The sequence below is a fragment of the Hippoglossus stenolepis genome, chromosome 13 (assembly GCF_022539355.2).
Source record: "Hippoglossus stenolepis isolate QCI-W04-F060 chromosome 13, HSTE1.2, whole genome shotgun sequence".
Lineage (NCBI taxonomy): Eukaryota > Metazoa > Chordata > Actinopteri > Pleuronectiformes > Pleuronectidae > Hippoglossus > Hippoglossus stenolepis.
Genome location: NC_061495.1, coordinates 21338427 through 21363089, shown reverse-complemented (window position 1 = coordinate 21363089; position 24663 = coordinate 21338427). Strand labels below are relative to the sequence as shown.

Sequence of the window (24663 nt, the reverse complement as noted above, 5' to 3'; positions counted from 1 at the left end):
TCTGGTTATTAATATTTATTTCACTCATTGCACCACAGAACCTCTGGAGTCATCTCTCTCCGTCTAACAGGTCGTATACGGTCTGCAGTGCAGGAGGAACACAACATCCTGCAGCCACAGCAGCTTCTAACTGTCTCACCTTTGTATTTGCATGCGTTCTGGTGCATTTTCTTACATTTGTCTGTTTATTTGTATTGTCACAGTTCTCCTGCCTTGAAAATCACTTCTGATAAACCGCTGATCTGGGTTCAGATTTCCTGAATCTAATCTGCTTCCAACATCGACAGACAAACCTGACTGAACTGTCGGTGCGAACAGAACCACAGACAAGTGTTACAACATCAGATCTCAACACCCGTGATCAAAATTCCACTCGTATTCGAAGAATGAAATCAAGTCAGTGTAATTTAATAAGTAAATGTTGCGTCTTTGAAAGAAAGTAGGTTACAGAGTTTTGCTGGTGCTGCAGTTTGGCTGTGCAACTGCTAGCGAGTGAGGACAAGAAGACCAAACAGACAGTTTGTGTGGTCACAAATAAATAAGATGCAATGTCTTATGGTCTCTTATAGTAGATGCTCTTATTGTCGTGTTCTCATTTTGATGCGTTTACACCTCTGCATCATTAGAAACAGCCTCCTCATTCATTTCAATGAGACCAACACAGAGGTCAAAGTCTTTAAAAGCTTGTCCACCAATGAGTCTTTAGTCTAAACATGACAGGAGTCTGCTGTCGAGTCTTTTCCCCTTTGCTTTCAACACCCTTTCTAATAAATACGTTACATCCTTGACTATCCTGGAAATATAAACAGTCATTGGAATAAAATTTTATATCAGCAGCAGTTAAGCACTGAGCGGGCCCGCGGTACAAATGTGGCTTTATTTTCCAGCCGAGCTGCATCTCAGCAGAATCCCACTCGCTGCCGGACCTCTGTGAGGACCGGTGCAGCCAGTTCCTGCGCCCGGTGGTTCCCCCGAGCCAGCACTCCCTCCAGGTGAGCCTGGTCCGACTTCAGCCTCTCGATTTCCTCTCTGATGGGCGTCAACCTCTGGATCACCGCCTCAGTAACCAGATTCTTATAGGCTCCCGTGTCCAACCCTCTGGCCTGGGACACCGCCTCCTCCACGCTGATCATCGCCATGGCGGCGTGGATCGTCACTAGGTTGGACACTCCTGGACGGGCCTCTGGGTCAAAGGTGACCTCGGAGGTGAAGTCTGTGACGGCTCGGCGGAGCTTGAGGGCGATGTCGTCAGGAGAGTCTGTGATGGTGATCGTCGCCATCACTTGGGGGTCGGACTTGGACATTTTGGCGGAGGGGTTGCGGAGGGACTTGACCTTTCGTGTGGAGCCTGTGGAAGGAAGGTAGAAAACTATCATCAATATAAAAATATATGAAATAAAACATCTGACATCAAAGTGAAGTATGTGATCGGATTGGAAAAACTATTTCTGCTGTATTTATAAATCTCACAAAACTAGTGAAGAACTAGTTATATCTGGTAATCCCCCAAAACCTATGTTAATGAAATTGGAGTTTTCCCAAAAGATTAGTTTAATTCAAGAACCTTTGTTTAAGAATATTCATGATCATAATAATAAATAAAATGTAGGTCCAGTCATTAAAAGTGTTTTCAAATCTTTTTATTCAGATTATTTAATTAGAAAAAACAATCAGAGGTCAGCCTGATTTAGCCTGATAAATAAAACGAGCCCACAAAGCTTCAACAGCTGAAGGTGTAAGAACAAAGCAACATTTAATCAGTTTCCTTCTTTGTGATTTTTCTCTCTCAATGAACTTGTAAAGGCTCTAAACTCAGATGAGACATGTATCCAGATGTGGATGACCTGCTGGTTTAACGTGTTGTGACACAGATGTGGATCCGAGTCCCTTTAATGTCAGAGGACGTTAAATGATCAAATCAGAGAAATGAGGAGTGAAGAGGTTCAGTCTCTTTACTGGAGCCTGAAGTGATGAGCAGGAGCTGAGATTTCCTTCCCGTCCTTATTTATGAACACCATCCTTCCACCATCTCACAATCTGCAGCTCTTTTCCCCCCCTCATACTAACAGTCCACATCCATCGTGTCCACATGTTGTTAATCATCCTGAGACGACTTTATTTCAGACAAATTAAAGAGAAAATCTTTGGTGTGGTTTCAAAAGGAAGGTGGTGACTGGCAGCTGAGCTGAGCCAAAGATGACAAATAAAGAAGGGATCCACCAGTTGGAGCCAAATACTGTTGGTGTCCTGTCTACTCACTCACACACACACACACGCAAGCACACATGCAAACCTGAGCCCCTGAAGTCATCCCGAGGACCCCCCATCCCCATCTATTATCACTGTTATTATTTTGATACAAGAGGAAGAGAATATTTCTTTAATCAAAGCTACACTGCACACTTCACTGACTCCATCTTGTGCTGTTATGAGGCTGATGATAATCAAGGAGAAAGTGGGCAGTGGGGAGGGGGGGGGGGTTCTCTGAACATGTTGGCCGGACTATGAGAGTGTGCATGTGTCTTTTCAAAATAAAATAATAAAATGTTATTGCACGTTAAGGCCTCAAGTGCCGTTTAATGTAACATGTGGTGTGTCACTTTACTTTAAATGTATTCTTTTTAATTGTATTTACTTTGGTATAGGCCTGTGTGAGGATGGAGACCTGGCTGGAAACGGTTCAATGTTGCAGACAAAATGATACAAAGTCAGTTAGAGGAAAAAACAATCAACACATCTAAGGCAAAGAAAAAGTCATAAAAATGACAAATTAATTTGCAATAGTATTGAAATTGGCCGAGGATGAGAGTTCCCTCGATTTAATATCCTTCCCGTGACTGAAGCAGAAAACATGAAGCCGTTCCTATTCATCTCAATCCAAATGTTGGCGACAGCAAATATATATATCCTGAAACTACAGTATAGCCTGTAAAATGAACTCTGTGAAATAAGTTTGAAAAAGAACGATACTGTGGCCGCATCTGAAATCCAGCTGCAGAACTTTGTTGCATGTGATTCTCTCCCTGTTCTTTTTCCTCCCTCAGATCTCTCTGCGACTGTCAATATCTCATAAAAACATAAAATTGACAAAAAAATAAAGACTATGAAAATATCATGCATGTTTACAAATATGAAATAGCTGAAAAATACTGAAAACACAGTTATAGCTGTTTATTACTTTGTTTGCTGCATTCTTCTTATACCAGCTGGACGACATTAGTTGATGCTATATCATCCAGATATTTCCTGTAACTCCAACAGGGTTTGATGATAGAAAGCATTTCAGTGACATAAGTCATCTAGTGTCTGGACTGAAATACAAGGAATTTGAATTTTAACTAAGCTGCCATTTAGCATTTTCCCCATTTTTTTAACAGCTCAATTAAAAACCCAGCTCCATGATAAAAAAATATTAGAAAATCACCTTTTGCCCTCTTTTTATTAAAATGTACATAATAAAATAAAAGTGCAAAGATCTAAAGTCTCAGAACATGTAAGGAAGTATCCTTTTCAATGCCATTCGTTTTCTCCAGTCTTTTAATAAGGAAACTGATGAAACCATTGAATAAATCTTGTGCATGAAAATAAACTACTGAATGCTGGCACCACTCATGTTTGGGCAAGATCCATCTCATTATTGGTAGCTTCACTTTAATGGCTTGTATCTGAAACGTGTGTATGTGTGTGCCACCATAAGTGTGTACCATGTGTGTTCTTACTGAGCAGGGCGCAGGGTTCAGGGAACACGTCTCCGTAACAATTGTTGAAGATGCGAGCGAGATCCTGAGCCAGCTCTAAATGCTGGACCTGATCCTCTCCGACGGGGACGTGCGTGGACCTGAGACGAACACAGAAAACAACGTGAGCTTCCTGAACAACTGCACATGCTGAAAACGGGAGCGAGACGGGAGCAACATATTGGAGACACTCTGCGTCGCTGTTGGAGCCGTCTTCAGCCATGGTTTCACAACTTTACAGCAGTCACTCGGGAGGAAGCAGTCCATTAATTTCCTCTTTAATAAAGTCCACAGAGCATTAGAGATGAGGTTTTATCTGCTGCATAACAGGAAATTAAGGTTTTGGCTGTTTGATGGTTCAAACAGAAACAGCTGAAGATAAATTGTAAATTGTTCAGAAATATGTGGCTGAAGGATTCATTTTCACTGAGGAAACACTAAGTTACAATGATCCGACCACCAACTGGGCTCAAATCTAAATCTACTGATGCACCACTGGCACATTTTCACTTGTTTTCCAGATTTAAAATTTTACACAAATGTTTTTTTAAAGGAAGATGGTGGAACCCAAGTAAAGCAACTTGTTTTTCCCCATCTGTGAAAACTAAATGAATAAAATAACCTGCGAAAGCCCCGGGAGGCAAGTGAAGTTTGTTGTTTGTCTTGTTTTGGTCACAAGAGGCTGAAGTGCACCACTACCCCCAGTCGAAACAGAGCACATGATATTTAATTTCTCTGCACACTCCAAACTCAAGGTACTATTTTTGTCTGTTGGCAAGTTATGTTACGTTACTGTCGTGTTTTTCCATTTGCTAGAAATTTATTTTAATCAATGAAGCGGTTTCAGGATGTCAGGTGAGGTAGCGTAAAGGAGTAACAGAATTTAGTGTAGGTTGTTGTGGATGAATGGGTCAAAAACAAGAATTCTATCCTGAGTTAATTTTGGACTTAGTTAACTTATAGATTTTAGTTGGCTTTTTACCAGAATACATTTCTGCTACACACATGAACCATTTCCCAGTCGTCATTACAACCTGGGAGTTGATGTGAAGGCTCCAGATGAGTTAGGAACTTTTGGTCACTTAAAAACTGTAAACTAAAACATTTCTATCCAGAAACAATGTCTCCATTATTCTGGATAAACCACAAGAAACACTTAACAGTTTATTAATAGTAACGGGAACCTTGATGGTGGAAGATAACGCTGAGGAATTTTTGGTTATGTTGCGTGTGCCAGGAATGATCAAGAAATGCTTCTTATATGGGGACAGAGGCAGACCAAAAGAAAAGTAGCTGCACGGGGAGCTGAGTTTCATTATAAGTGAATTCACCATTAAATGTGGGAATAGATTCAACTGAAGTCAATAGAATGATATTCATTGGCTAATAAAGCTTTGCCCCAGCCAAGGTCGAGAGCCACAAACAGACACGTCTCTTGTTTTGATCAGTTGAGTCAGTGAACGACGACCAAAACAATCGTCACAAAATATGTGGCATTTACCCTACAAAGAAAAAAAGTAACTTCAAGAAGTTGATTCAGTTGATAACTTTAATTTGAAAAAACTCAATTCAACAATTGGAGTATTTTTTAGGTTGTATGACAAAGTGCCTCTTCCTCCTGACATGCTGTTGAAAACACTAACACTTGGCAAGGTTTAACACACATCATCGATAGAGGGCTGTAAATTAAACTAAATGGACGTTAGACTTGTATTATTAAATACGATAAACTCACACTTTATTAAATCCAGATTTCAGTTTAAAATCATGCAGTCGACATCTCCGCAGCTTCTCTTTGAGATTAAATACAGGCAATCGCTCTGCCCCTCAAATACGAAGATTAATCTTTTTGAAAGCTCTCGAGCACAGGATGGTTCCAACAATGAGAACGGCTGTAAATCATGATTTCAACCTGGATGTATGAACTGTATTTCTTCTCAGCTTCATCAGAGGCAAAGTAAGGCCAAGGAGAAAACTGTGACACTCAGAGGGAGAAAATATAGAAATGGGAAATATATATATATGGAAGTGGATGTATCTTTAAAAAAAAAAAAAAAATACTGGAAGTGATGATGCTCTATCTTGAGCCACTTTTCCACAGGTCAAAAGAGCCACTAACATCTGGCTATTGTCTGCTATGGGAATGGATACAATCTGCATTCACTCTCTGGTTGAAATGACACAGGTTTTAATTGTCTCCCAATGGCAGTGATTGGAAAGTTACACCCAGGTTAAAACGCTAATTTCTCCTTTTTTATTTTGGCTAGACGTTGCAACTTTTTTGGCCCAACGTTATGATGCACGTTGAATCTTTGGGCATTGGCAGACAAATAGCCACTGACTTTTGTTTACTTTTATTATTGTTTTTAGCATCTGAGGAGCAACGTGCAACATTAAACATGTGTAATAACTCATTTAAAAACACTCACAGAGATCTGTGCTCTCTGTAATTTTTAAGGTATCCACCTTCTATATAAACTGTCGTGAGATAATGTTAAGATTTGGTGCTATAAAAATAAAATTGAATTGAATCTCACTTGTAAAGGAGAATATCTGCAGCCTGGAGAACAGGATACGTGAAGAGGCCGACGCTGCCCTCGTTCTTCTGTTTGCTCTTCATCTGGAGGAAACGATGGAGAGAATCAGGTTGAGACGGACGAAACAAGGAAATGAAAAGGAGGAAAGAAAAAAACCTAAACACATGTAAAAATGAGAGGGAAAGACTGAGTCACGTCGACCTTTCCTCTGCCCCCTGGAAGAGCCATTTTCACTTTTACGACTCATCGGCTCTCAGACAAACGGGGTGCGGATGAGTTCACATGACATTTTCCACCATGTTTGAGATCAACTCATCTGTTGGGTAAACAAAAAGGTGTTTTCTATGAAGCAACAGAGACGGGGAACAGGGAACCGCTGTCTCCCTCTTCTGGGTTCCTCTCATCACGTAGAACATGTGGCTGGAGAAAATGACGTAACATTGAGACTAAAAACCGTGGCAGGTGGAACATGAGAAACAAAGCGATCAAACAGACAACAGGGATGTTGAGTAACTGCCGGACATTCAGAGGGAAGAGGAAGAATCGTAATTTGTGACGATCAAACTGAAGTTAAATGCACACATGGTGATAATTAAATCTGTATGATACTAAACTAGTGAGGGAGGATAAGGATATAAAACATTTAATAAACATAATAATCTCAATAATGATCCCTATATATGTTATTTAATATAAAAGGAATCATCTAAATGTTTACATTAATTGATACAAATTTAGCATTTATAAAATTTCACAGAAATTCAAGCTGTATTTAAATATTTAATAATTTAATTGTGTTCAGCTATAAAATTAATACTCTGAGTTGAAGAGTCGATAAGTCAAAATCGATCTTACCGACAAGTAACGTATGATGAGAGCTTGGGTTAACTTGATGTCACAACAGCTGATTATTTATAATATTTGGCATCAGATTTTACTTAAATAATTTACTTAAATAATGTTTATTATTTGGAATCTATTGCAGTTAATACAAAATTAAAAAACACAACTGTAATTATTTGCCGAACAAATAAAAATAAAGAAACAGATTCTTTGTATTTTGTCTTTCAGAATAGTCTTTTCAACAGTAATATTTATATTCTTTTAAACAATAATTCTATGTTCTATGTTTTAAAGTTTTGGTTATTAGGCCACTTTTTATTGGTCATTAGAGGCTTGTTAAAATATGATTTGGTACCTTAAATCAGCAGTGTGCAATGTTTATACACACACGTTTAAATACTTTATTACTTAATACTTAATTACTACTTTAATACTTAAATTTTCGAAGACAGATAATTACAAATGTCAATAACATAAATCATAAAATCATTAATATTACTGAATACTCAAAGAAAAAAGGTCTTATAATAATTTTAAGTTCACTATTTACCAGGGGCAGAATCACTTAAAGAAATGACTGCTGTTTCTGCAACTGTTGTATCATAATTCTTGATATTTTACATGCATATGTGAGCATTTGCAGCAGGAAATATAGAGTTACCTTCCACTGCGGCAGGTGTCGGAGGCGGGGCATGCTGGTCAGACAGCCGAGGATCCAGGAGAGCTCAGCGTGTTCAGACACCTGCAGGATTCAGACAAATGCAATATGAGTTTTAGGAATAAAATGACCTGTTATATTCTGCTTCAAAACAAAAGCACACACACCACACACACACACACACACACGTTAACAATGCATCTCTCTGCAGCTAAAGATCTAACAGCAACACCAAATTATATCTTGAAGTGAATCCTTTGTTCTTGACGCAATAACTTGGTTTCACTGGGTCATTTCTTCTGCTTTAGTTCATTCTGAATCTTTCATATTTTACTCTAATCAAAAACTTAACTTATTGTAATTAACTTACAAGCATTTAAAAATCATGAATTAAGACATGGCGAGGATTAGGGAATGAACATACGTGTTGAAAAATCAAGAGAAGGTAAATTACCCAACAGACAAATAATCACATATCCAAACTTCAGAAGTCAGAAGTCGAGTGATAAATATTTATTCTAAATGGAATTAAGCAGAGGGATGAAACACAGATTCATGGATGGAGAGATCTGGGTTGGGAAGGAGAAAGAGGAGTGTAACTCCCTAGCGCCTCCAAGTGGCAGAGAATAGTACTGCCTTTTTACACCTCACTTCACCACTCCTGACACAGACAGGTGCACCAACTCACGTGCGTCCGATGAAACATGTATGATATCAGCTAATAAACACTGATCCATGCAGTTCAGACATAAATACACGTTTCAGCATAATGTTACTGAACCTTTATTTAACCAGGGTTTCCCAGTGTGTGTGTGTGTGTGTGTGTGTGTGTGTGTGTGTGCAACAGTAAACAGCTGCTTTTCAAATCTCTCAGCAGGACGCAACTCAAACTTCCCGTAACTTTTACGCACCATCTGCTTTTATAGGTTTGTTGGCAATTTGTTTATTGAATTAGTTAATTAAAAAAAACTGTTGTGCATGTGGTCAAATAATAACATGTTGTGGAGGAACGAGGAGGTGAACGTAAAAGCGGAGTAGCCCGTGCATCTGGCTGCGGTAAATTAGCTCCAACGTATCTGCTTTCATGGAGGCTGTGGTGGATGTGAAAAAAACATGCTAGTGTGTGTGTGAGAGAGATAAACTGTGTGTGTGTAGGAAATAGCCCTCTGCTTCAGCAAATTAAAGTTTATGGACACTGGCTATATTGCCATCCTCTCTTTCTCTTGCTGCTTGAAAAGCATTCTGGGGAGCGTGACGTCAGCGCCAGACAGCACGGACATAAAGCAGGATTTCGGGGCGAACATGCAGGGGGTCGGTATTCATTACACGCTGCACACAGACAAGAGATGGGACAGATGTCGATGACAGCGCAGGAAGGGATGGATACGATTTGAAGTGCAATAGAGAAAAAAAAAAGTTTGATATTTAAAGGCTTGGGAAAAACAAGGCGTCCATTCATGGTGCACGGCAAGAATGCACTGCGACAAGAGGTATGCTAATGTTACGGATCAAATGGGCATTACACCCATTGTGAGTTATCGTACGGCAATCACAGCAGCTCCTTCAGATTATGAATGGATTTTAGAGATCAGCAAACAGTTGGTCCCACACAGTAACGCCACTTTTCTCCCTGATACTTTTATAAAACCCAAAGGATTTGTGGATCTGTGGATTCATTCCATTCAATTCATTTTTGATACCACCAAGTTCTGCTGGAGGCTAGTTCTGCTCTTTTTTTTTGTGCATCAAAGTCGAATATTTTCTTTGGGCGGCCGTCGTATTTTTACATGTGGAGCAGGCGTGTTCGACAGGAGGGTCGCCACGCTGCCAAGTTATGTGGCATGAAGCTAAACGGGAACAAATATAAGACTGGATGTGTGTGTTTGCAGGGAGGAGGTGGCAGAGAAACACAGATGGACTGAACTATCACACACTCTCCGACGCACAAACACACACTTCAACTTTTAAACCTGTGTGAGTAAGAAAATAAAACACTCACATTATCATGGGAAACCCCAAACAGCTGTGATCTCTTTCTGTCGACACAGTGAATTTAAACCTAAAACGTGGGATCAGCTGTTTGCTTCGAACCCTGAATCTGTCATTATCCTTCTCAGCTCCCCGAAGCAAAACGTGATGGGTTTTCATACAGTTAAGATAACGATCAGGAGCCATCATAGCTGGCCAGCATGTCGGTGGTAAACACTGCAGCTTCAGCAGAAGTGAAATAAACACGAACAGTTCCTTCGCGAAGAATGTAAAGCTTCTGTATAAATTGTGTTAAAGAGGTGTTGATTCAATTTATCATAATTTGAACTGCACTGCACTTTTTTTGTGTTGGCAGGTGTCCCTATTGTCCCATTCGAAGCCATGTGAGCTAAATAACAGACATTTCAACAAAACTGAACATCTGAGGCTTAATGAAGGATTATTTATGCTACTTAGTTGGTGTACCTAATAAACTGTTCACTCTTAATTCATTCATTCAGACTTTCACACTAGTCTAATGATGCCCTGATAATGTTATGAACAGATACATACAGTTGTTATTCTATGCTAATTTCCTACTTAATGTCGATGTTTCTTTTTTTTTTTAACTCTACCAAGGTCAGGGAATTCTGTACTTCTATTAGTAAGCTACTACACCATCCATCCCTCCATCCATCCTTCCATCCCCTGCTCACCTTAGACTGCTGGAAGAGTATGGCCCTCTCTGGGTCGATGCCACATGCCAACAGACTGGCTGCCATGTCCAGTATGCTGCTCCTCAGCTGCTTCGGGTCCTGAGGCTGGGTAATGGCATGCAGGTCCACAATGCTGTAGAGCACCAACGGATACTGGTTCTGCAGGGCCACCCAGTTCTCCAAGGCACCCAGGTAGTTGCCCAGGTGGGGCACCCCGGTTGGCTGGATCCCAGAAAATACACGCCCACCTCCTGGAGGCTCCTTGAGAAATAGCAGAATTTGCTAGGTGTAGTTTCATTTGCACAATGTAAGTTTAATATGTTCATAGCCAATTCTCCAGATTTTAACCCGCAGGTCATGTCTGAAAACGGCTTTCGTCTTCTGTGCCTTCAAAACCTGTAATGGTACAAGAGACTCATCTTTGGAGAGTGAGACTCAAGGTGAAAAGGTGAGAAAGTCACAACTTGAGAGAAGCCTGCAGAGACTGAAGTGTCAGTAGTAAAGTATTGGCAGGTTGTAGGGCCAGCTGCGGTCACGCTTGTATTACTGGGATGCTAACTCCATGGCTAGCACCTCTGTTCTCTCTCATACACATCCAGCACGAAGAATGCATCACCTCACGGGCCAACAAAAACATTTAACATCCAACCAACTCCAAGGCCTCCAATACCGCAATAGGGAAGGAAGGACACTAAGAGAGGAAAAGGGGGAGGTAGGAGAATAGAAATATGTCAAATATAGCATAGTAGCCTACAGTGTCACCAACATTAAAACAAGAAACTTATCTAATAGAGTTGGAGCTGAGACTCTAAAAGAGAGAGGGAGATCACTCGTAGAGTTGTAGCGTTGGGCAAATGTTCTGTTTCTCTTTCTGCAGAACCTTGCCAGGCCAGACTGCCTCATTTCTTCTGGCATTGGCCTTCTCAACTGAACCTTGGCTTTCACTTGGCACTGCTGTGAGAGAAGTCTTAACCACTGCTTGTGGTGGCACCACATGATACAATTAGAGGGCAAGCAGGGCGGCACCTGTCATGAGACACGAAACCGCAATGACATATGGTATCCAAGATCTATGGCCGTTACACAGTAGATTAGGGCTTTAACAGGGCAGAAAACACAAAGACGGAGACTGGAAGTTGTGTTTTCCTTGGGCAGTTAGAAAGACAAAGTGTTTGGCGCCTGGGTAACACACATGGAGATCCCACAACAACACCACGAGTCAGTTCCCGCCAGCTCACAAATGAGAAGTTGATGAGGGACCATGCATGTCTTTGTTGCGATGGGTAGATGGAATATGTGGGTGAGAACGAAGCTTCACTAGGGTTTGGTCCCCAATGAGGTCAACAACCGCCAGAATTAAAGAGGGGCCAACAATGCCAGGGTCTTTCGTATGTGTTGTAACAGGTGTGGCCACAGGTACCAACAAGATGATGAAAAAAACACAAGGTCCAGCTCTCAGTAATAAATTACATCCATGAATTTGAAGGATTCGCATACATCAACATATTTCATGTTATATGTGAGCACATAAAGAAATTCACATGTATAAATAAACTTCCCGCACTTTCTCGGCCGCCTATAAGAGCTCGAGGACCGGTTTCTATAAAAGAGCTGGCGTCAAATTTTCTGCGAAAATTCCTAAGGATGTGACGTTAATGCTTGAGTGCCTTGCCTCAATGACTAATGTTAGCCCTTATGTTAGCCTAGAAATGGAGTCTGCTAACGTCAACAAACAATCTGCTCCTTCAGTACAACACAGACTCCAACACAAACTCCACATTCGTCAAACTTTCGTCTCACAAGGCCAGAGTGAGGTCTCCACACTTCTTTTAGTACTGTGCCAGAGCTGGACAGTCAAATACAGTCTTTAGTGTCAAATATAGTTTATAAATATATATATATAATTCAAGTTCTCATCTATCAATACGTTCCCAGTCAATTATGTTCAGTCTAGTGCACGTCAAATCACCGCTTTGGGTGATGCCAAAGATTCTTGCTTGCGCCAACCTACGGAGTGATGACTTCAGTTCACTTATTGGCCACCGGTGTCAATGATGAAGTGTTTTCTAAATGTTGCATGTAGAATTATAAAAATACAGTGACGTGGAACAACTCTGGAAATGTATCATCCATTGTTATCCATCGTATTAAGTGGAAAAAGTGGCGTTACACCCCACCTCGGAATTGGCCCTCAAAAAGTATCAAAATAATCTTACTGCAACATGCTTTCTACTGAATCACAAGATACTCTTCAGCAGATCGAGTTTTCCTGTTTGTCATGAACTGCATATGATCAAAGTTTCGTCCATCAATAACCCATTCAAACTAAACTTCTCTCACATTCTCTGACTCAACAACCTGTCCAGATCTTAAGGTCAAAGTTGATACTGTCATGATCATACGATTGCGTTGAGGTGAAGTTTGTTTTAGCTCGACGTGAGATGTGTTGCAACCAGCAACACCTGGACATTTCAGCAGTGGAGCTCATTTTTAAACCTAAGCTCCACAAAACCCCTGAGATCACCGTGTTATCACCTCAAAGATGACTGGCGATCATATGTTCCCCGGCTGCACTTCTCAAGGTTATCACAACTATTCATTAAAACCTGACGCTTTCAGAGGATATCCTCTTCGCTCGCTGCTGGGAAATCGGTTATCTTGACAGCTTGCTGAACTACATCACATTCAATCTGACTGAGGGACGGGCTCAGCACAGCGTCTGAGATCAGATAACAGCTGCTCGGTCACCGGCGTGGCCCAGAACTTCTCCCTCTCTCAGCCCTAAGGGATCAAATAACGACTGCTCTGAGGCCAGCATGGTCCACAAAGTCTCTGTCTACTGGCCTGAGGGAGCTGGTCACTGCTCGGCAAGAGAGAGAGGCAGGAAGGAACTGGGTGCTTATGTCATTACCGACAGGGTAATTGCACTGGAGTGCCATTGATGCTGAGAGCCTCTTAAGAAGTGTCAGGGTTGATTTGGGTGTGGACGGGGCCCTGGGTCTGGCTCATGTGTGTTCTCACCTCGAGCTGACACGCCAAACGCATGTTCCCCTTCTGCACCAACCCCCAGGGGAAGCCATTAGCCATGCAGACATGGTAATGGTGTCATTTGAGCCAATCGAGTGTTAAATGAGAGTCAACAGCACAGCTAACTAGCCACTGGGCAATCGAGGGCTATCACGACACCTCCACGTTACCTTTAGTTAGAGGAAAGCGTCTTCAAGGATGTGCCTCTATGATTGTTGGAGGAGAAAGTAGCTTACACAAGGAAATAAATCAACTAGCGCATGACGACAGTGGAGACAGTAAATGTTGTAAAGCAATTAATGGTTGTAATGTATACTGCGCTGCAAAGCCAACAGTAATAAAATATCATCCAGCTTACTTCTGCCATGGACTATATTAAACCTGTGCAAGTGAATTCTTAAAGGTGAAATGACACCTTGTGGTCAGTAGGATGCATCGAGTAAAATAAACCAAATGAATTTCAAAGAGTTCAGATGAATACAAATTTGAAACCAGATTTAAACATGTTAATGGAGAACTAAAACCATACAGGCATAATTAAAAGGCAGAAATTTGAACTTGCACTAAAATTAAAAGGACAGCTTAGGCTTATGGGAATATCAGTTTTATATTGTTCAGAAACAAATGGGACACATTCAAAATTTGACCTGATGATGGCTTAAGATCAAATGTTATTATAGTTTATCCTGAGGGAGTCATGAATGTCTGTGCTGAATCATGGAACCCATCAGTTAATCCAGACACTTCACTCAAATCCACAATTAACCAGGAAATCAGACGAATTAGCGAGCCCATGTTTATCAGCCGTCACAGATGTGTCTGGCACCAGCCGTTCAGACAGATTTCCATCCGTCTTAAACCTGGTCAAGAAAGCCACAACTATTTAACTAAAATGGTTCGCAAGATTTAACACAACGCTGCTGAGAAGTTTTCATTAACCTAGAGATTGCTGCTGGTGGAGGTCTGTAAAATCCGCTATCACAATATTACAACAACCTGACCGTATATTAGTTTTTTATAGAAAGGTAAAATAGACAACTGCACGTACAGCGTTGATTTGCTACATCACATGTTTTGTTGCTCTGATTAATTTCAGGTCTACCACGTTGCATCCAGAGGCGTTTTGGTCAGCAGCGATCGTTAGGAGAGGTTCCAGACCCAATCCCACATGCAAACTCATCTAGCAATGCCAGGCTACAAATATTATATTCCCGGTGGTTCATTAAGTTCAGAGAACAACATTGCCATCCCTTGAAAGACAGCTAAGATAAATAATGTTTCTGATTTGAAGAACAATTTTTGAGATAAAAACATGTGCAACAGGAACGTCAAGCTCAATAGAAGCAATAAGAACAAAAATACTATCTCTTGAGTTTAATGATGAAGCCACTTTCCATCTCTTGCCTCACTGTCGTTTGCATGCCTCTACACACAGGCAAGGAGGGAAATTCTGGTGGTTCTCTCCTCATATTTTACACTGACAGGCACAGCGTTGTCCTACTATATCGTCGCTAATGTGACGAAAGCTTTCTTCATCCACGTCTGCCATATGTTGAATACATTACAGCAACAGCTAGAAGGTTACGTACACTAAAAGGCCTGGTTTTCACACTTTCACTGCCTTTCCTGGAATAGTGTTCATATGTCAGTGTGTGTGGTACTATTCATGGGGGTAGAGATCATGTGCAAACACAGACATATGTCCGCAAGTGTTGTAGTCTTTGCCTACATCAACATCATTGAAGCTGTGAAGGTGTCTGTCCATGTGAATTTGACAGCTTGCATCAGAAACAACACTGGTGGAAAGAAAACAACCAGACAGTCCAGTAAAAAGCAGTAACTCGATCTGGTTCTACACACAAACTGCATCATTAGATGGAAAACCGCAGGCAATTAAAGCGGATTCACTTCATTTGAGGACAAAAAGGGATCGACACCAGGTTTCCCACAATTCTAGAGTAAGTCTAGTTCCAGGAAACATTTCCCTTTTCTCTCCAGCGTCTTTCCAGAGCCATGGAAACAACTGCACAGTGGGTAATAGAGAAAAAATGTTGTATTGTAATTCGAGGGAGAGCAAGATAAAATGAAACTATATCTTCACAGAGGATTGTGCAGCAATGACAAATATAGGCGGCAAAAAACTCATTGCATGAAAATGCTTTTTAACAGATTCATAAAGCAATGCATTTCTCCAACAGTGAGTCAAGACTGAGACTGTACTGAATTGTTTCATACTTTACCTTGTCGGTCAAAACATACAGTATGCTCACACTAAATAGTTAAATATATAAACATGGACACTGAGATGGTATGGAGATGATATGACTTAAAGTTGTGTAATTTAAATTACTGCAAATTGTGAATGATTGCATATTAGATTCCATATCCTATGTTTTATTTAATTTGATGAATAACATCATGACTGGAGAATCTTGTTTTTGCTTATTGGGACTGTAAACGTCCAGCTGTTACTTTAGTAAATGGTGGAAAGTGTTGCCTGCTTATGGGGGGAAAGAGACCTGAGATTCACCATTATTATTACATTTGTTATTATTGAACAGTTGCAGCTTATCCAGCCCAAGTCTACAGCCTCAGTCTGCTCAATGTTATTAATCACATCCATGGCTTTGGTTGAGCCAAGACTTTCGAAACAGTGGACTTCTCTTCTCCGATCTGTTCTGGGCTGCTTTTCAGGTCTCATACATCATATCAGAGCCCAGGAGTCCTGGAGTGGACCACTGACATCTCTCTCACCGAGGGGCTGATGAGCGGAGCCGACAGTCGCCTCCATTTTACCGCGCCAATTTCAACAAGTCTCAAAAACCACCTCTGGGATCGTCACCGCTTGCCCCGCTGTGAATTACCGTCAGCTCTTTGTGGCCCGGGCAAGAGCTCCAGATCTGACAGTGGCTGCAGAGCATCGAGACGGGCCTGCAGATGGAGGCTGTCCGACACACAGGATCCAGTGTTCTTCTTCTGTCCTGAGCGCCCCATGCACCCCATTAACACCGGCATCCTGCTGACATGCACCATGACATACCATTCCTCTATATCTTTCTTCATCTCGGTCTTCCTCTCACTTTGGGACCTGTTAAGGCGGGCGACCAACAGAGCCGCACTTCAGTGAGGTATCGAATAGGAAATGGGGTTTACTGTATAACACCCCCCCTTATCCTAAAATGTGTGTGTTTGTGTGTGCGTTTGACCAGTGTGAGAACACACCACAGCTTGAAACAAAGTGCAGGATAAAAACAGAGGAACGAATGCATAAGAACACAGAGACGGGAAAATTCAGGAATGCTGCCGTGGACAAAGCAGGAAGAAAAAGAGAAAAGAATGTGACGGAGAAGGCAATGTGATAAAAACTAAATAAATAAATAAGAATAAAAGTGTGACTGAGTTCAGTCAGGACTTGGGTAGGGGTTTTTTTCCTCCTGGAGGGGGGGGGGTGGATGCGAAGGCCCAAAAGGAGCGTTTGATTAAATCTGCGGTTGACGTGTGGGACAGGTGAGATTGATGAGGTTCCTCTGAGCTTCACACTGTGCAGAGAGCAGGGGTACAGGAACAGAACGCTGCAGTGTGGCGGGCCGGGGCTCGGGGCCCGCTCGCGCCGTGGGGTCCCTGGGCTGATTAATGGGACTGGAGGCCCTTCAAAAACAGCACTCCCCGCAGACAGGGCCCGACAGAGCTCCAAAAATAACCAGGCAGCCCCAGACTCCAGCCCTAACAGGCTGCAGCTTCTGACGGATCCAGACTTCAATACAGTCTGAAGGTGGAGGGGGTGTGGGGGCAGAACCAAAAGAAGCAGCACATACTCGAGACAGGAAACTGTAATCTGGCTCATTAGAAACCAAACATTTAACAACTTCTCTAGTTTATGAGAAGTGACAAACACTGACAACTGATATTGCACCAATAATAGTATTACAGTACCTGTTGATATAATTATATTACACAAGTGTAAAATGTGCAACGTTAAACCCAAAGAAGTACAAACTTTACATCATCTGGCAGCAAGGCCCATAATAAAATATCTCAATAGAAACAGGTTTATAAACTATTGGAGTTAAAACTTACTTAACTAATTAGTCGAGTTGAGAATCTAGAGCTGAAGCACTCGGAGGAAAATAATTATTAACATCTTGAGTAACAAACCCAATGTGTAAAGTCTCGATCTGCTGAGGAAGTGTGCCGTGTTAGGATCAAAAACAATATCAGTTTCAGGTCCATTTGTTATTGACAGTTTCCAAAGCACTTCAAGGTCATTATAATACTGTGTGACAGGAGTTTGTAACTCAGAAAACTCAATCTCTAACTATCACAGTGGACATATCAATAAGTAAACTACAGTAAATGTAAGCTTGCATGTATTTGATTGGTCAAAGCAGCGTGTTTCTGCCAGATCATCCAGCCACAGATCAGCCTTTTTTGCAGACGGACTCAAAATCATATTTTTTGGGGTCAAGCTGTCCTGCTTGGCCAACAAGGTGGTCTGGCTAAAATAAGTCTGAACACATTTAAATATTTTCTGCAGTTGAAAGTCATTGCCAACATCCATCCCGACGCTAAGTTCAGCAACAACGTCATCATTTCCAAATGTTTCCAAAAATGTCAGCAACACTTCCAAAGTACTCTTTAATTTCTAGGGGCTCAAACACTCCAGAGACTTGTGGACGGTGTCAACAGCTAACCAGTCATTAATAATGTACTTCAATAATATTTAAGAATTCTAATGACACCACTGTGAACCTGAACAGGATTTATCAAACAAATATGCAAATAAGCATTACTGCAGTTACAACAAAGTTCTCCATCACACGTCCCACAAGAACCATTGACTGTCACCAACAACGTACAAGTCAGGTCTGATCACAGTTGTGTTATGAACCAAATCTGCTTAAAACCAGTGTCACCGAATAAAACTAAGTTCAGCTCAAGTTCAGACTTATGCAGGTTTTCTAATATATGTCCATGTCACATGTAGAGCAGCTGTGTGCAGCTGGAAAAGTCAAGGCTAGCTTAATTTCTCTGCAGTTTTTTTCACCGTTGGATAAACACATTCATGCCAGAGCTACTTGTTACTTACACATTTTCAAATACTTTAATTTTAACCACTTCCTCCTTCGTCTGTGTTGACAATGGGGCATGTTTCATTTTATTTCACTGGCAGGAAACAAGTGACTGACAGGAGAGCTAATAATATCAGAAACACACACACACAAAAACACAACGCAGCAGAAAATAACCGACATACACTTCACAAATTTATCAATATGTAATTATGGTAACACTCAGGGCAAACCTCCACCAGCAGCTTCTCTGAAGAGTCCGCTCATTCCCTCCTGTAAAAGCAGCAGCTATTTACTTGAGTGCAGCTCAAAGCCCTGACACCAGATACTTAGTGCGTTTTAATTAGAAATGTCAGATGCTCGGCTTAAAGCTTACGGATCAGGCAAAAACTAAAACATGGTAAAACGACTAAGAGTCCCCAGGCACCACTGTGGGTAAATGTCCACAGAGCGATTCTGTAATTCAACTTAGCTTTACATGCATTTTCAAAAAGAGGAATATGTTGACATATGGCATAGTTTTTAAGAAGCAGGTAATGTGCACAGAGCCTGAGTGAGGGCCCTGGCAGGAGAATGACTACGACAGACCTAATTACGCAGAGCGGACTGCTGAGAATTAGCGGGCTTTTCTGACAGTTGAAAATAAATAGGGCAGTTAATGAACATCCTCGAAGGGGAGGCCATGTTTCCTCGCTCTCGCCGGCCGCTCCCATGTGGTGCGGGAGCAGCTCTAATGGTTTTAGCTGACACCCGAGTAAGTGAATTTGGAGCTGAGGAGAACAGAGAGGCAAATTAGAAGTCACTTCCTCTTTCCTGGAGCCCGGGGCTGACATGAGTGATATCAGCCAATAACAGGACCACAGGCGAGGGACCCCTGGACAGGGAGCCCAGTATTTACAGCTGACATGAGGCTGAAGGGGCTGCAGAGCTGCACAGACCGATTTCTGCTCTAACCAAAGACTAGAACAGATAAATTTCACCACGCAGGTTAAAGTAATTCATGAAACGATTCTACCATTTAGAAATGATGAGCAATCGTAAAACGTTTACTCCCAAATATCTGCTTGTTTTCCAAAGAAATAAGATTTTATATTTTAGCGTTGTAGCTTTATCTGTTAATACTTTCAAATGATGACATGTCAGGATACAGACATTTCAAATGGAGAAAAAAATCTTAAAACATAGAACAGACTTCACTACATTTGCAATTCGCACCTCATTGTCATTTACATTAGAACACACCATCGACCACTTGCATACCTTGCACATCTTCTGCAGAATCTGTAACTTATCGCATTTACTTTGATATCTTCATATTTTTTTCTACTTGTATGCAATTTATTCTATTTCTTATTTTATTCTATTGGTCCCTGTCTTTATCTTTCTCCTTGTTCTTACAGTACTTTCTCTTAATTTCCTTTATCCTTTTTTACAATTCTTCCTATGTTTGTTATGCAAACCTTCTTGGCAATAAAACTGATTCTTCTGTAAGAAAAAAAAATACTTCAGTCAAGCACACATTGGGCCCCTGATGATTAGATAATTACTATAATAAAAAAACTACTACTATTGTCGTTGTTTATTTCAGCCATTATGGAAGGTTGAGTTGAAAAATAATTTGAAAATATATCCCTCAGCTCACGTAGCTTGTTAATTATTTGTGTTGCTCCAGTAAATCCTATATTACAGACAAGTTGAGGAGATGGGTCAAGAAATAATGGATCCTAATTTTCAAATTATGTAACTAAATACCATTTTTAATTTGATTAGATTCAACACCCATGTCTTCCAGAATCCACACCCTCACTTTGCTTCCATTTCAAATATGTAGACTCCAAGTAATTTCTAAGAGGATTGACATCAAACATGAACACAGTAAGTATAAGTCTTCATTACTTTTAAATTGAACTGTATCACATTAAATATCTTCCATTAATAGTTCGTATAAAACTGTTTTTAAAAAACGCATAGAAACAATGATTATGCACCGTCTGTCTCTTTATGAAAAACAGCTGAAAAAACCCCAGCCGACCTCACTGCAGTCGTGAAGCCTTACATCTGCTCATGTTTCCCTCTCTTCCTTTCTTCCCTCTTTATCGAATTACCGCAGGTTATCTCACCGACATTTGCGAATATGAGTAGATATTAACAGCAAATTTGAACCACAAGTGGCAAAGGCGGAGCCCTCTCGTAAACAAAAGTCAAAGCGTGAAGAAGGTCACACTTCATCTTTCAGCCCGTCAAGGTTCAGCGACTCTTTAAAAACACATTTTCCAGTTTTCCAGGGCAAAAAAAAAAAACCCTGCACAAAAGCGTGTTTGACGCACATCACACCTCGGGGCATTGTGAGCGTGCCGGTGTTTGCACTCGCCCGGCCACATTTGGAGAAAATTTAAACAAATGAAAACCAACACTTCATTTCTGATGTTATTGCTGGTAATGAAGCACTGCTGTGATTCCCCCTCCCCTTTCCACCCTGTCGTCCCGTCTAGTTGCTCAACTCTCTGGCCTCTCCCGAGACTACGTCTTAGCAAAACACAGACGGGACAGCGGTGAACACACATACTGTATTACAGCTCGTACATCAACCAACAACAGTGCTACGTGGGCAGATGGGTGAGGTTTTCAGCTGCAGCTCAGTAATTGGGATCTTTGTCACACTGAAACACACCGGTGATTCTTGTGTGAGCCAGGGGACTCGTTGTTTGCCTTAACACCCCATTTGCTTCTCCAAGGCAGCCAAGCAATAATAAGAAAAACCCTCAGCTGAGTTATAGGAGGCACGTTTCTTGAATTCACAGTAGAAGTCACACTCAAGGAGCACTACAGCAGATATCATGCCAGGTGCCAGACCACGAAGACAAACAGCACAAAATAAACTCAATTAGACGAGGAGAAACATTTTAGTCGCAAAAGGAAGCTGCGAAAGTCGACGATGAACAAGGTGCGCCGTTCAGAGCTGAGAGGGAAAAGCCCAAAACAGAATAACGTCTCAAAGTCAAGCAGGAAGCATTAAAAACATCCTCCATGAGGAATAACAACGCCGCCAATGACATGTAATTTATGTGATGACTTGTTTTATACGTAGAAACACCCTTTACTTCAACATGACTCGTTTCATTCAACTTCAGTTTTTGATTCCTTCCATTACCCAGAATTCAACTGCCCCGGGGATTGGGTGTAGCCATGCTTGCTTGAATCTGTACCGAAGACAAAAAACACCTTCACTCTTTGACTCGGCTGATAACAAACCTGACAGGGACTGTTGAGCTTTCCAGTCTCTGAAAACACTGTGTGCTGTCAAACTAGATGCAGCTGCTGCAGATACCAAAACTCCCTGCAGCAATTCCACAAGTATTCTCTATATACCGACATTTGGTTTAAATAATAGTATCACAAAAACAGTGACAGGTTGAGGAGACTGTTACAGTTGAAAGTAACAGACTCATTCGAAAAGTACTAATTTCAGCAAGAAGCAGGATGATTGAATTATTCTAATTCAGAAATAAAACTGCAAGAGCAGCACATTTGTCCTTAAATGACCAGAGAACATGATTGTCCTCTTGTTTTTTAACACAAATGCAAATTTAATGAGAAGTTCATATCACATACTGAGTATATATGTATAGTATTTTTACTTTCAAATATATGACATAGGATTCATCAGCTCTAGAATGAACTATATGTGGTAAAGAGAATAACAATCTTGGGCAGTCAATTCAAGCAAAGATGTGAAGCAGTGTTCAGTTACAGCTTCTAAAATGTGAGGGTTTGCTTATGTTTTGGCCAGTTGGGCTCAGGTGAAAGGGTTGTCCACTAACCAGAGGAACGGTGGGTCGATCCCTAGCTCCTCAAGTCCGCTCGGCTATAAGATTAACAAGTTCATTATTTTAAGAAGATGTTTGTGTTTTAATCAATCATGCACACAGCCACCAGGTTTGTACCATAGATGGAGAGAACTCAGCTGATCTAGTTTTATTTTCACCTGGGAATGTCACACAATGAAATTCTTGTTGCTCTTGCACAGAGACACAGGATTGTCGGGAATCATTTGCTGTACTGAAGGAAAACGGGCTCAGCTGAAGGACTATGTTTCAAATATTATACCTGAGAAATTAACAAACTCTTAAAAGATATTAACGTAACTTAGTGTAGTCTTCAAAGAATTATGTCCTTACTACGCAGATATTAACTCTGTGTGCACAACTCATGTGACTCAATCAAATTGTATAGCCAATATTCACAAATCACAATTTGTCCTATAGATCTTAACAAGGTGCGACATCCTCTGTTCTTAACCCTCAACAAGAGTAAAACTACCAAAGACAACTCAGAGAGAACCACATGAGAGGATCCCTCTCCCAGGAAGGACACAAGTACTATAGATATCACGCTTAGCTGAGAACATCAACAAAACAACCGTATTTACAACATTGATTAGTAGAAACAGTTTGTGACATAATGAAAACGTGTGTCAATGTTTAAAGTATTTATGCATAAGAAAATGTCCGATGGAGATGAAGGGAGCAGCAATGACAAATGAATCGAGGCGTTATTGTCAGTAAGGGTAGAATATGTGAGCAGACATTTTGTATATCAAGCAGTTGTAATAAAAGGTCCACGATCAGGATCAACAACAACCAGGATCCACGATCACATCTCTGATCCACGATCCAGCATCACGATCTATGGTCCATGATCACAGGGATAAGATAGTAACTTGTTCCTACAAGATAATAACTTGTGAGCACCAGATAACAAATATCATCTTTTGGTACTTCACGGTCTCCGTACTGACGTGCAGTCATGTCTCATAGTGTTCCAGATGTTGTCTCTACTTCCACATCTGCACCAAACTTTTGCAAATGAAACAACTGCTGTTTGTGGGTCTTCTTAGAATAAACGAAAGAGAGCATGAACATGTTTGCTGCAGGTTTTGAACCTGTGATCTGAAGGTGAGACCTGGATCCAACAGCCAGAGTTTGAATGAAACCTTCCTCTGAGCTTCACACTGTGCAGAGAGCAGGGGTACAGGGACAGAAAGAAATAAGAAACACATGAAGCTGGTGAAACGCTGTAAACAGGGTGAGACTGTTTAACACTCGAATACAGTGATATTCCAGGGTGTGTGTTTGTGTGTTTGTGAATGTGTGTGTCTGTGCTCGTGCAGTCAGGATGTTGTAACTCCCTCGGTGAATGAAACACTTTGACCCGCAGATCGTACCTGGTTCTCCGGGCTCCTGGTTCCGGCGCAGACGGATCTGACCGAAGAGAAACGGGTCCGGATGAATCTAGAGACATTTCTGAAGTTTGTCCGCACGGGCAGCGCCATCTTTACTGTGACGTCACGGTACGGTGGCTTCGGGAGGACAAAAGGAACAAACGCGATCCAGCGGTGGAATTAAATGAAGATGACAGGCAGCATTTATTGACTCACAATTAACCTGATCTGTAAAAAGATATCAAATCAAATAACAACAAAAAAACATTACACAAGGACATATCCTGTAAGAGCCAGAATAATAATGCAGAATAAAAGTGAGTTGAATATTGCATCTGCCCTGAACACGCTTGAAAAGATAACACACTAAAAGGGTATAACACATAAAAGATGAAAAACTAAAAATGGCATTAAAACCTAAAAATCAGAGTGTGAAAATGCTCTGAGACAAAGTGCAAAGGTTATTGAGATACTGAAAACCATGAACTAAGAGAAAATAATCAATAAATCTAATCAATATATGGTGTGAACACCATTGTTGATCCAAGCATGTTTTTGTCTTCTCTCTTTTCATTTCACAGTATTGTTTGATAGATGAGAATATAAAAATCTTAAACAATGCTAAGACAGTAAACGTGTACAGATGAGTTTGCAGTGTTTTCCTGAACAGTTGCAGCTGCAGGTCTGCCGTCAGACATTCAGTCAGAGCGAAGAGGCTCTTTGTAGCCTGAGAGATTAAATGTCCGCGGTCAATGACTTCATTATCTGGAAAAAAAGTGTCAAAACTTTTATCAGCCCTCTCAATATGTTGGTACAAAGATTTTATGAGGAGATTTTGTGAATTAATCAAACAGGCACGATAAATCAGAACGTTTTTTTCTGTTTTT

The 24663-nt window shown here is 41.0% G+C and overlaps 1 protein-coding gene across 1 annotated transcript; it reads right to left on the bottom strand.

Moving 5' to 3' along the window:
* On the bottom strand, nucleotides 1-23936 carry wars2 (tryptophanyl tRNA synthetase 2, mitochondrial). The gene is made up of 6 exons (XM_035175452.2): nucleotides 23780-23936; nucleotides 10460-10720; nucleotides 7779-7859; nucleotides 6275-6357; nucleotides 3720-3838; nucleotides 1-1348 (listed from the first exon to the last, which is right to left on the bottom strand). The coding sequence occupies exons 1-6, from the start codon at nucleotides 23885-23887 to the stop codon at nucleotides 900-902; spliced, it is 1101 nt and encodes a 366-aa protein (XP_035031343.1). The 5' UTR covers nucleotides 23888-23936; the 3' UTR covers nucleotides 1-899.
* Between the last annotated feature and the right edge of the window lie 727 nt (nucleotides 23937-24663).